This window comes from Chenopodium quinoa, unplaced genomic scaffold, assembly GCF_001683475.1.
Source record: "Chenopodium quinoa cultivar QQ74 unplaced genomic scaffold, ASM168347v1, whole genome shotgun sequence".
NCBI classification, from domain to species: domain Eukaryota; kingdom Viridiplantae; phylum Streptophyta; class Magnoliopsida; order Caryophyllales; family Amaranthaceae; genus Chenopodium; species Chenopodium quinoa.
This window is the reverse complement of record NW_018744626.1, coordinates 1,642,100-1,657,927: the sequence shown is the minus strand read 5'-3', so window position 1 is coordinate 1,657,927 and position 15,828 is coordinate 1,642,100. Positions and strand designations below refer to the sequence as shown.

At 34.4% G+C, this 15,828-nt stretch overlaps 3 protein-coding genes across 3 annotated transcripts; 2 read left to right on the top strand and 1 right to left on the bottom strand.

Moving 5' to 3' along the window:
* The first annotated feature begins 1,105 nt into the window (after positions 1-1,105).
* Positions 1,106-2,074, top strand: LOC110700858. The gene has a single exon (XM_021878442.1). The coding sequence runs from the start codon at positions 1,106-1,108 to the stop codon at positions 2,072-2,074; it is 969 nt and encodes a 322-aa protein (XP_021734134.1).
* A 4,194-nt stretch (positions 2,075-6,268) lies between these two features.
* On the top strand, positions 6,269-9,398 carry LOC110700392 (probable tRNA N6-adenosine threonylcarbamoyltransferase). The gene is made up of 4 exons (XM_021877932.1): positions 6,269-6,378; positions 6,699-7,288; positions 8,051-8,206; positions 8,346-9,398. The coding sequence occupies exons 2-4, from the start codon at positions 6,731-6,733 to the stop codon at positions 8,679-8,681; spliced, it is 1,050 nt and encodes a 349-aa protein (XP_021733624.1). The 5' UTR covers positions 6,269-6,378; positions 6,699-6,730; the 3' UTR covers positions 8,682-9,398.
* A 1,781-nt stretch (positions 9,399-11,179) lies between these two features.
* On the bottom strand, positions 11,180-14,654 carry LOC110700391 (probable inactive poly [ADP-ribose] polymerase SRO5). The gene is made up of 5 exons (XM_021877931.1): positions 13,472-14,654; positions 13,104-13,354; positions 12,884-13,014; positions 12,660-12,758; positions 11,180-11,584 (listed from the first exon to the last, which is right to left on the bottom strand). Exons 1-5 carry the CDS (start codon positions 14,008-14,010, stop codon positions 11,531-11,533), a joined length of 1,074 nt encoding a protein of 357 aa, XP_021733623.1. The 5' UTR covers positions 14,011-14,654; the 3' UTR covers positions 11,180-11,530.
* Positions 14,655-15,828: the final 1,174 nt, after the last annotated feature.

Sequence of the window (15,828 nt, the reverse complement as noted above, 5' to 3'; positions counted from 1 at the left end):
CAGATTTGCGGAATTGATTGTTATTGGTGTATGGTTGCATGTTGATTTGAAAAACTCCAATATTGCAAATTTGTTGCTTTTGAGGACAATCAAGTTTGATCTCCAACGATACATCAATGGAGGTAAAAAAAAAAAATTGGGTCGGGCCGGGCATTAACATAATATCTCGTGTCCGAGCCCGCACAAAGTAGCGGGCTTGTCAGATCAAAGCGGGTTTTTTCGAACCGGATTTGAATTTTAACTAAAAATGCGTTTTTGGGCTAGTCCAAACCCACCCTATTTTTGTGACGAATCGGACCAGGCTAGTGGGTTGGGCCGATGCTAATCACCTCACAATGGAAGTTCTATTATGGAAATTTGTCTAGAATGATGTAAATTAATTAATAAATCTAAAATAATTATTCCGAGAAGAAAATAATCGATTCCATTATTGGTTAGTTCAATGGTGTATTAAGAAATTAAATCTCGTAATGGATGATTATAAGTGTCAAAATTTCAGGTTAACACGATGTGATTCGTATTTTGACGGGCAATTAGACAAGACGCTAGGTCATTAAGGCAAGATGGGTGGTTGTTGAGATTCCAATACAAAGTTAATACGGGCTTAAGGGGTTAGTAATTACCCTAACGTGTTTGAGTTATACTCCCTCCGTCCCCGAATGATAGTCACTTTTGGGTGAAAATCACGGGAATTAAGGAGAAATAAATGAAGTACTTGGAAACTAAAACCCAATCATTTGCAAAACAAAAGGTAGAGAGAGAAAGTTGCTGTCATTAAAAAGGGGCGGATTACAAAGAGAAACCTTTGGGTTTTTTTTTCTTTATTACATAGCCAATGAAAATAAAGCAATGCATTTGTAATCCATGTGATTGATTTTTAACCAATCAAATTAGCTGAAAAATTACATCATCCAATAGAATGAAAGTACACGGATTCATGACTAATGTTAAAACTAAAATCCTTATAAAAACCACTCCTTCTCAAATTTTCAAATCATTTGAGAGGGAATTTTACGGAGAACAATTCAAGAACAGAAAATTGACACTTTAAAAAAAATAAACACATTCAAAGACACCCAAATCACATCATTGCCTCCAACTCCAAATGGCTTCAGACTTCAATTTGAATGATGACATGGATGAAGATGCTGCTACTAATGATGCTGAAATATTTCAGTATGATCTCAACTTTGTCTACGATGATGGGATTGACTCAGAAAATAACCATGACAACATTGGGTTTGACTTAAACCAAACTCCTTCCCCTGATGCAACAGATGCATCTGAACCAGCAAGCAACCATATAGAGACAGCAGCTAACAACAGCAATCAGCAAGCAACATCAGATCACCAAGACACAACAAGCAACATCAACAATCAGCAAACACCAATCAACCCAGAAAACTCTGAAGCTCATCATCAGCCAACAAGGAGGAGGCTCAGTAGTGGGGCCAAGTTAGACATTTTGATATGGCTATTAACAAGGTCAACAAATGGAAACCTGAAATATGGATCCATTCAACAGGCAGCCAATCATTTCAATCTGTGCTCAAGAACTATTCTCAGAATATGGAAAAAGGGGAAGGAACAAAGGGATGCCCAGTTACAGTACAACATGTCAACAGGCTTCCACAATTGTGGAAGAAAGAGAATAACAATTCCAAATGATGCCATAAGGGCAGTGGCAATGGGGAACAGATCATGCCAAAGGGACTTGGCAGTAATGTTAAATGTTGGTAAAAGCACAATCCAGAGACTGATTGAGAGAGGGGAAGTCAGACCTCACACAAATGCATTAAAGCCAAAGCTTACACCAGCAAACAGATTAGATAGGCTGAGATTCATACTTAACAGCATTGTAGGAGATTCACCAGGCACAAAAAGAGTGTACCAGTCAATGTACAATACAGTACATATTGATGAAAAATGGTTTACACTGACTAAAAAAACACATAGGTCATATTTAGCAAAAGGAGAAAAAGGTCCACATAGAGTAATGCAATCAGCCAAGTTCATTCCAAAATTCATGTTCCAAGGAGCAGTTGCAAAACCTTGGTACAATGCAGAAAAATAAGTCATTTTTGATGGGAAAATAGGCATTTTTCCATTTGCAAAAAAGGAGCCAGCACTTAGGTCCTCAAAATACAGGAAAAAGGGAGAAATGGTCACAAAGGTAATTGATCCAATCAACAGGGATGTCTCAAGGTGGATGTTGATTGAAAAAGTCATTCCAGCAATTATGGAAAAATGGCCTCACACAGGTCAACACAACACAATCTACATTCAACAAGATAATGCAAAGGCACATATTACTCAAAATGATGCAGTTTGGCAAGAACATTGTGAACAACCAGGGTTCACTTTTATATTAACTCAGCAACCACCAAACAGTCCAGACATGAATGTTCTGGATTTGGGCTTTTTCAGAAGCATTCAATCACTTCAACACAAGAAAATGGCAAAGACACCAGACCAGTTGATAAAGGCTGTTGAAGATGCATTTAGTGAGCTACCTCCTAATAGGCTGTTCAAGGTGTGGGTAACTTTGTGCCACACAATGAACCAAATTCTGAAAAGTAAAGGTTCTAACAGATTTGAACCTCCACATGTTAACAAAGGTAGGCTGGAAAGAGAGGGAAGGCTACAAGATCCTATAGAAGCTCCTATGTGGGTTGTGATTGATGCATGGGAGAGAGTGTACATGGACAAGCCAGACTCAGATGATGAGCAAGACACTGAAGAGGTCAACATTGACAACACACAAGCAATTGAAGAGCACAACACACAAGAAAGACCAAACACAGAGGCATATAGGCCTGTTATGGCAAATGATCATGAAGCATCTACTTCAAATGCCAATGCAGAGTAGTGAATAGGGGTCAAGTGTAAAAAAAATTGGCATGTTTATTTTTATATTTTGTTCTTATCTTTTGGTTAAGACATTAGGTGAATATAAATATGTAATCAAATCCTTTATTATGGAATGAAATATGCACAAAAATTTTGGAAAACAAAGTGCTCTAAAACTGTCATTGCACTCTTTTATTGTTAACTCAGATTGTCCCCAAGCATCATTGACACACCAACCAAACATCCACACACAATCCATAGTCAACAAAGAAAATAATTCAAGAGTAGTCTGAGTTATTCTCTAAGGACAGCAGAATGATAGGGCATTTAAAGTTGGGCATCTCAACAAAAAAAGACTCATCATTGTCAAATAAAACCAACACCTTATGTTGTTTCAACAGATGGAGTGTATAAATAGGTAAATACCATTGTATAAACTACTTACACACCCCAAGTGTTGAACAACATAAGTAACATAAGTTAAATTACAACATACACAAGGTCTCAGGGCATTTAGTGCATATTCATTGAAGACTTATATTGTGGATTACAAGCTCACACAAAGGAAACACAAGCAATCTCATCTAACCAAACAAGTCACCAAAACACAATACATGTTATATGGCAAAAACAAAATTCCTCCTAACATCATACTCCCATCATTCATCATTGACCTTATCAAACTAGGATCACTCACATAATGTCTTATTACCTAATGGGATAATTGTGAAGTGGTCAATAATTTGAACATCTAAACATATATCGCATTGGTAATAAAACACTAAGTGTAAGGACATGTTATGACAAAAGGTCTCAGATTTTAAAGTTTTTATCATAATAGGCAAATTGAGCAGCCAAATAAAACTCATATCATGCTTTATAGATTCCTTGAGGAAGATGGTACCTTGTGGTCTAAATGACATGAACAAGATCCTATATGCCTTCTAAATGCCCAAATAAAATATCATCACAGACCTCATCCTAGGCATATACTCAACACAACAACACATCAAACCAACATCAGTATACAAGTACTCAAAACAGCCACACATCAACCCAACATGAGTATACAAGTAATCAAAAAATGCCAAACATCAACCCAACATGAGTATACAAGTACAATTTTAGGCAACCAACAAGGCATATCCAAACAAGGCATATCCAACCAACATAGGCAACCAACAAGGCATATTTAACCAACATATCATGATAATAGGCAACAAAATTAAAACCCAATCCAAAAGAGCATATCAACAAGACTACCAAAGATCATCATCATCAACAAAAACAAAAAAACCAAAACAAAACCAACAAGATAATCCTCATGTTCTAAATACAACCAACCATCACATTCAATTATCCCCAGTCTTAGAAAACAAAAGAAACCACAACAAATAACAGCAAGGCATTCTGAAACTTAGCTGTGAGATTCATTATCAGAATCCTTTCTCTGGGACATAGGCAACTTAGAAGGGGAGCAACCACCATCATCATCATTGGAGTCTGAACAGTCTGAGTCCACATTGTCATAAGGTCTTGGCAAACCCTTCTTCCTGCATTGCCTTTTGTACCAATTATGAGGCCAATAGTCAGAGTCTGCAGGAGGCATTCCTGTTGGGACAATTCCAAATCTAATTCTCAAAGTCTCATTGCTGTAACTGTGCTTCCCATCACAGCCACTGCCTAATTTACAGTCACGGTCAGTGCATTGGTAGGACTCAGATGTGTAGTGTGATCTGGAATCAGCTAATATCCTGTCAATAAGTGAACTAGTTTGTTGGTCCAAAGGAATGGGAACACGGGGTTTGACAGGAGAGTTGGCAGGAGCTTTCACATTAGAGGTAGATGGGAGTTTAGCTGGAGATTTTGGTGGTTTGGCTGGAGAATTAGATGGTTTATCAACCTCTTCTCTGCTTGCCTTCTGCTTTCTATACATTTCATAGCTGTGAGTGTGATGAGAGTGTGATTCATTTGAACTAGGGGACTGACTCATGGTCACAGGCAACCTGAAAAGCAACCAGGGGACTCACTCAATCATGACTTAATCAACATGTAACCAATTAAGACAGCCAACCATCAAAAAAGCAAGTGTAAATGAGTATACATTGTCCCAACATGTTTAAATGAGTGTACAATCACTCAAGACAACCACACATCAAACCAATATTATTATATGAGTATACAAGTACTCAAGACAGCCACACATCAAACCAATATCATTATATGAGCATACAAGTACTCAAGACAGCCACACATCAAACCAATATCATTATATGAGTACACAAGTACTAAAGACACCCACACATCAAACCAACATGAGTATACAATCACTCAAGATGCATAACAATGGGTCCTTTGTTCCTGTTTCAACCATGAAGCATTCAAACAAAAGGACTCATGTTATAACAATGTCAACAATACATAACTAAACCTCTAACATTGTTTCCCAAATCATAGCTCTCATATATTGAATAGTGAAGTGTACATGCAACTGAATAAATAAATATACATGCAATTGAACATTGACCCCTAAATCATGTGAACAGTGAAACCCTAATTCAAGTGAACAGTGAAACCCTAATTCACAAAATTGAACAGATAACCTTACTAGGGAAAATATATAAAATCGCAAATATAAATATTCACAATATAATCAAGATTTAGGGGAACATATTTTAAATCCAAATCATACTCCATAACATTGAACAAAATCAAGATCCATGGCAAAGAAGTAAACATCGGCAAAAATAATCCGAAAATTGTAATTATTTCAGTAAAACATCATAAAGAATCAAGAAATACCCCATATAATCAAATTACTCAGACCAGAAAATTGAAAAAAAAATATACAGGAAATCGAAAAAAAAAAACGATACCTATCACCTTTAAAAAGGGCGGATTCACAAAATTAGATGAGGGCTTTGATTCGTTCGAACACGTACAGAAAAAATCAACAATTTTTCCGGCGCTTTTGAACCCCAAGTTGCTCGATTTTAAGAGAGATAATGAAGAAATGAGTCGTTCTTCAATGGAAGAACCTAGAAAACCAAAGAAATGAAGAGAGAGAAATTAAGAGAGAGAAAGCACCGTTTCAAAAGTATTCAGAACACCAAAAATCAAGGGAGACAATTCATTCATTATGGCACAAGTACAAATACAATTATAAGGGTATTTTGGGTATCACAGATAATAAAGCCAAAAAAATTGAGGGCATATAAGTAATTTTGTGTTATTGTATGGGAACAAAAAATGTGAAATGTGACTAACATTTTGGGTGTCCAAAAATGGAAATAGTGACTATCATTCGGGGACGGAGGTAGTACTAGCTAAAATGGGAATATTCCCAATAGAATAAGTAACCCACACTTGACACTTGTAGAGTTGAATTTCAAATTACTCATAGATTTTAAAATAAGCCGAAGAGAACGAACATAATTTCATTCCTCAGTCCTCCGCCTTGTACCACTTCAGTTGGCCGGCGGCGTCATCGTCCCACATTTCTCCTCCTCTGCTCTGCAATTCATCTGGGTATTTTACTTTCTCTATCTTTCTTCTATAATTCATTCCATTTTTTAGTTTTATTATCATTTGAATTTGTAATCTGGTACTATAATTTCATTCACAAGAATCATCCTTTTAACTTGACTGCTTTAAATTGGTGCTATACCCTTGATATGAAGTTTCAACAGTTAACTTAGATTGATAATTTTGGAAAAAAAAATAACATTTTCCCGGATTCTATTGCAATTAATATGTTTGTGTTTTGCAAATTATGGAACTAATGTGGAGTAATTTATCAGTGATTGATTTGATGAAGAACTCATTTTTGTAAATTTTCAATTTTTTAGGGATTTAGTGGGCATTAATTTGTGGGTAAAAGATGAGCAAAAGAATGATTGCCATTGGTTTTGAAGGTTCAGCTAATAAGATTGGTGTTGGTGTTGTAACCCTAGATGGAACCATTTTATCGAACCCTAGACACACCTACATTACCCCACCAGGACATGGGTTTCTTCCCCGAGAAACCGCTCACCATCACCTTGAACATGTCCTGCCCCTTGTGAAATCTGCTCTTACTACGGCTGGAATAACCCCGGATGATATTGATTGTCTGTGTTATACCAAAGGCCCGGGAATGGGTGCTCCCTTGCAAGTTTCCGCGGTTGTGGTAAGGGTTCTTTCGCAGCTGTGGAAGAAGCCGATTGTTGGTGTTAATCACTGTGTTGCTCATATTGAGATGGGGAGGATTGTTACAGGAGCAGTTGATCCTGTTGTGCTGTATGTTAGTGGGGGTAATACACAAGTGATCGCGTATAGTGAGGGCAGGTATCGGATTTTTGGGGAGACCATTGATATTGCTGTTGGTAATTGCTTGGATCGCTTTGCTCGAGTTTTGACACTTTCAAATGATCCTAGTCCAGGATATAACATTGAACAGGTAGAATGCGCTCTTCTTGTTAACAAAATGTCTCTTGATTGTGTTATCTCCCATTCTTTGTTTTGTGTTGAAGATATATAGGAGTATAACTACTGCATTATTAGTGATAATGTTAACGTAGTCAATATTTGTGATTTATTTTGTTGGTTAGTTGCTCTGTATGGATAAATATCAACACTGCATTAGTGGAATTACAGTAATTGTAGTTTATAAGGTCATCTACAGGTAGGATTCCTTATCTTGCATGTTAAGTGGCCAAATGTTTAGAACTTTAGTATTTAGTTTTGGTGTAATATTTGAGCATTGTATTAACATTTCATTATTGCATTGCTCAACTTTATGTGGTCACTTGCAAAGAACAGAGAATGCTAACAGTTTACAAATACTTTCCTCAAGACACTTTCCCACCTCAAATTAAAATAGGAGAGTTTAGAATGGAAGCAAAGAAATTTTTTGCATGCATATACAAAAGACGTGCATTCTCATCTTTGGTGGTGTGCTCTAGATAGAGTGGTATGATACTCAGATACTATAATCAACTTGCCATGCTCCTCTTTTACATTGTGATATCTTATTTTTATTCTGTTGTTAATTTCTGAATTTTTAGTCATTTTTGTTTTTGTTTTGATTAGTTAAGGGGTGAAATTGCATACAATTAGACATCTCTAAATATAACAGAGGGGTCCAAACTGGATGTGGCTGTCATTTTCTGTGCTTTGTATCTGTAAATTGTTAACTGGCCTTTTTTCTGTTTATGCCCAGCTTGCTAAGAAAGGTGAAAAATTCATAGATCTACCATATGCTGTAAAGGGAATGGATGTTTCATTTAGTGGCATATTGAGCTTCGTTGAAACTACAGCTGAGGAGAAACTTAAAAGCAATGAATGCACACCTGCTGACTTGTGCTACTCTCTGCAAGTAAGTACTTGTTTCGTGTCTGCTTTGATGGCTCATAATTTTTTTTTTATTTTATTATTATTTTTTAAAAAATTTGTTATATCTGCAAAGTTTGAAATCTGTGAATTAATTTCTTTGTATCTGGTGGTTGGTATACTAGGAAACTCTCTTCGCGATGCTTGTTGAAATAACAGAAAGAGCCATGGCTCATTGTGATGCAAAAGATGTTCTCATAGTTGGGGGTGTTGGTTGTAATGAGCGTTTGCAAGAAATGATGAGGATAATGTGTTCTGAGAGAGGTGGGCGGTTATATTCTACTGATGATAGATATTGCATTGACAATGGAGCCATGATTGCATACACTGGTCTTCTTGCTTATGCTCATGGATTATCTACCCCCCTCGAGGAATCAACATTTACTCAAAGATTTCGAACTGATGAAGTACATGCAGTTTGGAGGGAGAAAGAATCCATCAACAACAATGCAAACAGTTAGGAAAACCCACAACTATGTTAGGTACCCAGTGCTCTGAAGCAGTAGTTTTATTGGTTCATTACTTTTTTTTTTTTCTTATCTTTTACATTTTTCCATGGCGAACCAATTGAACTTGTAAAGTGAAATTTTCTTTAAAGTAGGAAGGGGAATACACGATTTATTGTAATGTTGGCATATGTATAATCAAACGATATTAATCATCAATTAACAAGTTCATGTGTTTGTCAAATTAGCTTTCTGAGAAATATTAATTTAATCTTGTTCTGATTCATTGACAGTTCCTAAAAGCATCTATGAATCAAGATGGTTAATTTGAACCCTGAACCATGGCCGACACCTGGTTTCTCGAGTTGAATGATTTTGAGGCTGACCTTGCAAGGCTTCTTTGAAGAAAACTATTCTCTTTGAAAAATTTCATCCACCTTGTGAAGGACTTGAAGACATTATCACATGCTCTCACTGGTACCAGTTAACGTTGAGAAGATTGTTATAGGAGTATAATTTATGACTCTCTTAACATAACTCATCCATTATTTTCAAAATTTAAATTTCTATGCTCTGAATTTAAGGACAAGAAGGGTTTTATATAGCTCTCCTTAGTCCTTAGAATTGTGGAAGAATATGTGAGATAAAAGAGCACATATTTAGAGATTAGAGTAGAAAATATAGCTTCATGCCTTCATATTATGCTAGAAAGATGAAAACCCAATAATCAAATGCAGAATTATAATTGGAGTGGGCTTATAAGTATCAATGGGCTTGTATGTGAATAGTTGTCTACTTTTCAGCCCAATGTTATAAATTGATTTGCTAGAGTTGGCTTCATAGCAATTACCAAGAAATCTCTCCAATTCTGGTTCTCCTCTTGAGTATTACCATATCATCTCTCTATGGTTTGTCTCTTTGAGTTTGTCACATACAAAGTATAATTTACGGAGTATGATAGATTAAAGGCAAAAGAATGAACCCACTTGTACCAAAAGTGAGTAGAGTGTTAGAAATGGGGAACACATAAAAGGAATTGAGAGTGTATTATTTAAAGTCTATTACTGTTTATGCCAATCACTTATTTTAGGATGAACAACCTTAAGGATTACTCCGTAATAAATAAGCGAAGAGAAAAATTTTAATTTCAAATAAGTTGTGACAACTTTTAGTTAATTGAGACAAGTTAAAAAAAAAACATGAGAATCAGGTGAATAGAATGTACTTTTTTTTAAGGCAAAATAGAATGTACTTTAAAACGGTATTTTCACCACTTTATAAACTTGTGACTGCATAAACGCTTAAAATTATCAATTAAATAAGTGAATTTTCACGAAATAATAATTTCTTTTGCTTTTTTAATAGTAATTGCCAAAGAAAAAAAAAGAAAAAAGAAAACCTCTCATACAAAGCATATTCTCCAAATCTACAATACCATATTGGAACAATCAACAAAACAATAAATAAGCATAGCTAATAATCCAGCTATCCAACAATCCAATTGAACATATGACAACCCAAGTTGGGCAAATAATTGACGTTGTTAGATCCCTCCAATAAAACTAATAAAATTAGATTCAGTTGGACCACACCACAAGTGATCATAATCATAAAAATCATATTCATATCTAATAATACCATACAATATACAAGTAAAATATAAAAAATGAATTTTTTTATAAAAAAACTAGTTAACACAAACACACGGTTTTAACACGAGTCACCCCACCCACGGTTTTGGTGAGCTGCTGTGGGTGCGGGTGGGTTGTAGTGGGCTCGACATTGTGGACGCTTTCTCAGGCCGTTGTGCAAGTGCCATTGCTCTCTCTCTCTCTCTCTCTCTTCACGTGCCCCTTGAGTTGAGTAAAGCTTGTTCATTCACCGTTTTTTCATGTTTACTTCTTTTAATAATATTACTACATTTTTAATCATCCTTTCTCTAAGTGTTGAGGTCTACTTCTATCTATTACTATATTAATTTGTTAAACCTCCCATATGCTCTTGTATGGCAGTGTCATGTGTCTTGTTTATTCAAATTGACTCTTCTTGTGAATCTTGTCAATCACTAATGTTTTATGTATCGTTTTAGATAAGATATTACCAAATACGTTTTTTTTTTTTTTTTTCCTCATAATATTTCATGTATCGTCGTATAAAACAGATGTTTGTCTATCAATAATGCAATAATAATTTATGTATGTATCATCTTGGAAAAGATTTGTTAAATCTATAATAATGCTTCATGTATCGTTTCATATAAGATATGCAAATACCATGTACAAGTATCATTTTAGTCCCTTTAGTTGAGATAAAAGAAGTTTTCTCAATCTCATTCTAATAGCAAGATAATGAGAATATCTTAAATCTTAAGGAGTATATATTTAAATTCGTTATTTATTATGTAATGTAAGATAATTAATACTTCGCGTATTAATTGTCTTGTACGAAGTAGATACGAACTATAGCCAAAACCCAAAAAAAATGAGAAACGAAAGTAGAAGAAAGTTGAAGAGTTATCATTTAAGCCACCCCTTTCATTGCTTTTCTTTCACAGTAGTGAAAAGATTGTTCTATTACAAGATTTGAAACAAGTATATGCTCTAATCTATCAATACAAAAACAACCACTACATCATACGCTCTTTGAGCATTTAGGATCACTACAAACTAATGCTAATCATGTATCCATTCATGTTAATTCTTCTTCTTCTTTTTCTTCTTCTATATCATATCCGATCCATATCGCCCCTCCCATTTCCGAAAATACAAATTTACAACTGTAACAAATCAAAATGACATGAATTAAACCCTATAACACTCTTCATGCGTTACAACTTTGCTCCTTCCCCCCAAAAAATTCAATTTCTAGTCCTTGTTAGTGTTCCTACTGCGAAAGAAACCAAATGGCATCTTCAATTCCTGCGTAACGTAAGAAGGGGAAAAAAAAACATTAGCTTATTATAATTCCATATTGACAATGTATAACCAAATTAGCTAGTAAAAAAATTAAGAAAAATCTTACTCTATTAGACTAAGTCTAAATATATGCAATCTTACGGTCTAAACAATCTTTTTTTTTTCTTTTGATAAATACGGTCTAAACTATCATAGTTCATAATGACGCGATTTTTATAACTGATATGCATATAATCACAAAATACAGGCTACCTCAAAATAATTTGAGTGTAGGTTGTATGTAATTTATTTAAAATTCCAACAAATATAATGAAATCATACTATGTATATAATACGGTGTTACAAATGAGATTTGGTCCATTCGTCCACCCAACACTTTACCAGCTAAGTTAGTTATCTTCTATACGAAGTATTATAAAGACGCGCCGAATATAGATGTGGGGAAAAAAATCGGAAATGATCGAAACAACGAAAGGAACACGGAAAGCATGCAAGCAAGCAGCAACCACCAAACGTAATCGATAAGGTGTATCAAGCTCACGACAATTATGCATTTTCCCAATTTGCACAATTTGTCAAATTGAGAGTACTATAATTTATAAAAATACATGTACATTTGTCAAATATAATCTGAATCTGATTCTACTCTTAAAAGTGTGTTGAATAAGTACCCCGAATTTGATCCCTTAATAAATAATAAATACTTATTTTTATACGGATTTGAATGAACATGAACAAGATGCCGACCTATTATTAATATATTTAAACGTCTCTTAACCGACTTCAATTTTTTAATCCAAACATAGGATGTTTAAATGATATTCGGCATGTACATACACGTATATCAAAAACCCGTTAAAAATGACACATGATTTTATTATAACATTCCAATACCCGTAAACTCTAATCATGATTTTATCGTGCAATCCCGAATTCATAAAAATCGACATATATTTTCATCACGCTTTCCTTAACCTCTAAGTCGACTCCACTTATGAAATTAAGATTTTAATTGATTTTATCATGCATTTCGATATAAGCTATAAATCCGAAGTGACCGAAAATTAAAAAAGTTTACCTTAGCGCCTTTACAAGATTTAATAACAGCAATAAGCAGCTTATCCCCTGCTATCTGTCTCACTATTTTTATAAGCTCTGGTCTTGAAATCCTCTTTTCCTGGAAATTATAAATCAACAAAATAAATACAATTAGCTTAATAAAAAAAAAAAAAAACAGAGTAATAATGATTTAAATTAAATTTGATTAAATTAAATAAATAATTAAAGTTGTTAAAGACATACTTTATACTCCAAATGATACTTGCTGATCAAGGAAATAGCATCAGCAGGCAAGAATCTCCCCAATACTGAGATTAATGCTGGAAAAGAAATCCAAGGGGATGCTGGCATTTTCACCCGATTTTGCGAATTCCCTGTTATAAATTAACACAAGAAAATCTAATTAATACGACCCAAAATAGTATATGTGACTATTACTCGAAAAAGGAGCGGTGGGATTTACCTCTTGAAGGAGAAGAAGGCGGTGGAGTTATGAAACTAACAACATATTCAGGCAAAATGTGTGAATTCATATTTGTACTCCAGATTATGTACTTGTTTGGATTCTCAAAATCATCAACTCCTGAATCAAATTCATCGGAACTTGGTTCTGTTTGAGCTGAGCTTGAGAGAATTAACTCCGATTTTCCGAGAAGAACTCGGCATAGTAGCAAATGTCGAACTCCATTTTCGTCTGGAATCGCCTTCTCAACACTACAAAATTCAATCAAAATCAATAAACAGAAAAATCAGAAATCAATTGTGATTGGATTGAATTAATTTGAGTAATAATTGTACAAATTAAGATGAACAGTTGATTTTGATTATTACCTTGGAGCAGGGGAATGATCAGGAGAGAGAAAAATGGCGGCATTATTGTTGTGTTCGAGGTCAAGGAAGCTAAAACCGCGAGCTAAAATGCGCTGAATCCTCTCTTTAGAACCGCCATACCAAGCGAATTTAATGGTGGAGTTTGAATCACCGCCATTAACGCCGCCGCCAAGCTTAGCAGCCAAACCTTTGGAGTGAAACTGAAACGACTGAACCCTAGCTTGAGCAGAAAAATCCGATGACCAATTCCTCCGATGAATGGAAACCACCTCCGTCTCATCCTCCATTGCCGAGAGGAATCTCCGGCGAATCACCTCGGAGGATCTTTCATCGTCACTGAGCTCAACTGCGAGAGATTCGTCGAAGATTCCTCGCCGGCGGTCACCGGAGGAAGATGATGACGTCACCACCTCCGGACCGCCGCCGGTTCCGCCGGTGATGCCGCTTTCGCAATCGGAGACGGAGGAGGAATCATTGTCGTAATCGATGGTGATGAAATTCTTGGGGAATTCAAGGTGTTGGACATTGTAAGCTTCCATTATTATCAAATTTGCAGAAAATCAAAATCAAAGAGTTTTGATTTGAGAATTTATGATGAATAAAATTCAAAAAAATTTCATCTAAATTTGTGATTATTTCAGAAAATTAGTTTTCATGAAAGAAATATGAATTTGTCGGAAATAATAAAAGAATGAAAATAGTGGGGTTGTATTTATATGAGGAGGAGAGAGAAAGGGAAAGAATTTACGTAACAGATGAACCGACTTCAAAGGTAACTGGTTTCCGGTTTTTATTTTTTAGAGGCGGTTTTATGGATTTTTTAAATTAGGCGGTTTAATTTCGCAAATTGTTTTTTTTTTTTTTGGGTGGATAACAGGAAATATCTAACTCTGAGTTTGCCGTCGGTTTACTAAATTAAGAAAGTGTTTTTTTAAAAATAAAATATTATGGACTTCGAAACTTGGGGAGGGAGGCGGTATCTACTTTCTAGTAGGGCCTCTGTAGAGGTTGAGGTGAATTGACTATTTTACCCTTGTTTTTATTTTTTTTATTTGGTAAGGTAAAATATTCCTATATTTTACTTCTTAAAAGAAAAAATACGATGTAAGTTTTAAGAAAGTGAATTTAATAGCATACTTCCTATGTTTTTTTTACTTGATCTGTTTCTTTTATCACGCTTGCCAATGCAAAACTTTAACAATCAATAACTTAAATTCTCCGAAAGTAAAAATTATAAAAGTTATATATTATGATAGTACATATTGAGACGAATCCAAAAAGATCGTACATGAATATATATTTCCTTACATATTATTCACAAAATATAGGCAAAGAAGGGGTGGTGAATAGTGTAAAAGTCAAAGCGGGTCAAGTAATAAAGAACGGAGGAAGTAATACGTAAATTAATTGGGTTATAGAGTTTTGGGATTTTACATAAATTAACTGGGTTATAGAGTTTATGAGATTTTATGTAGATTATTTGGATTGAATTTGAATCATATGAGTAAACTAATTGGGTTACATGAGTTTAAGATATTTACGTAAATTAATTGAGTTTTGGGGTGGTAATTAGATTATTTGGATTAGTTTTGCATAAGATGATTTTGGTTTGGACAAATTCAAGTAATTCTCATTCAAAATATTATTTCTAGTCTTAGTATAGTTGAAATATGTTTGGTTCTAATTAATAAAATAACATCATTATATTCACTGATTATTGAGTCAATTTAAACCAGCAGATCAAATTAGATTAATTAAATGATATTGGGTATAATTTGAGTTTTAAATCAAATATTTAGTCCTAGCTTAGGCAATCAGGTATAGATAAGTTTTATCAAGTCTTTAATGGGAAATAGTTCAAATTTGAAAAGTGAGCAACACTCTAATAATACATTTAAGGAAATTAAAAAATACTCGTACTGCTTAATAATAAATGTGAAATACATATTAATTATTAAATGAGAGTTAAGCTAAAATACGGTCCCTCAACTATAGTATTTGTAGTATTTTGGTCCCTCATTTTTCAAACGAAGCAAATTGGTCCCTCAACCACCCATAACTTACTTTTCCAGTGGAAAAAAGATGAGTCACCAAAGTTTAAGGACCAAAGTGCCCATGTGGCAAAAAAAATAATATTTTAAAAAAAGTTTAGGAACCTATCCTAGTTAGCAAAAGTTTAGGGACCATGATTAATTAATTTTTTTTTTGTCAGTTTTTTTTAAAAGGGAATCTTTTAACTAACATTAATTTTTTTTTCCCATCAACATTAATATTTTGGTTATGATTTGCATTAATCAAACTATAGAATTTCCAAAAAAAAAAAAATTAAAAAAACTATAGGATTTTCCACCTTTTCT

What these genes read in the sequence shown, in the direction of transcription:
- LOC110700858 (XM_021878442.1), top strand. Translation starts at nt 1,106, where the DNA reads ATGGCTTCAGACTTCAATTTGAATGATGACATGGATGAAGATGCTGCT.
- LOC110700392 (XM_021877932.1), top strand. Translation starts at nt 6,731, where the DNA reads ATGAGCAAAAGAATGATTGCCATTGGTTTTGAAGGTTCAGCTAATAAG. An exon ending in CAGGATATAACATTGAACAG is followed by an intron (nt 7,289 to 8,050) that starts GTAGAATGCGCT and finishes GTTTATGCCCAG; the next exon opens with CTTGCTAAGAAAGGTGAAAA. An exon ending in ACTTGTGCTACTCTCTGCAA is followed by an intron (nt 8,207 to 8,345) that starts GTAAGTACTTGT and finishes TTGGTATACTAG; the next exon opens with GAAACTCTCTTCGCGATGCT.
- LOC110700391 (XM_021877931.1), bottom strand. Translation starts at nt 14,010, where the DNA reads ATGGAAGCTTACAATGTCCAACACCTTGAATTCCCCAAGAATTTCATC. An exon ending in GATCATTCCCCTGCTCCAAG is followed by an intron (nt 13,355 to 13,471) that starts GTAATAATCAAA and finishes TGAATTTTGTAG; the next exon opens with TGTTGAGAAGGCGATTCCAG. An exon ending in AATCTTGTAAAGGCGCTAAG is followed by an intron (nt 11,585 to 12,659) that starts GTAAACTTTTTT and finishes TACGTTACGCAG; the next exon opens with GAATTGAAGATGCCATTTGG.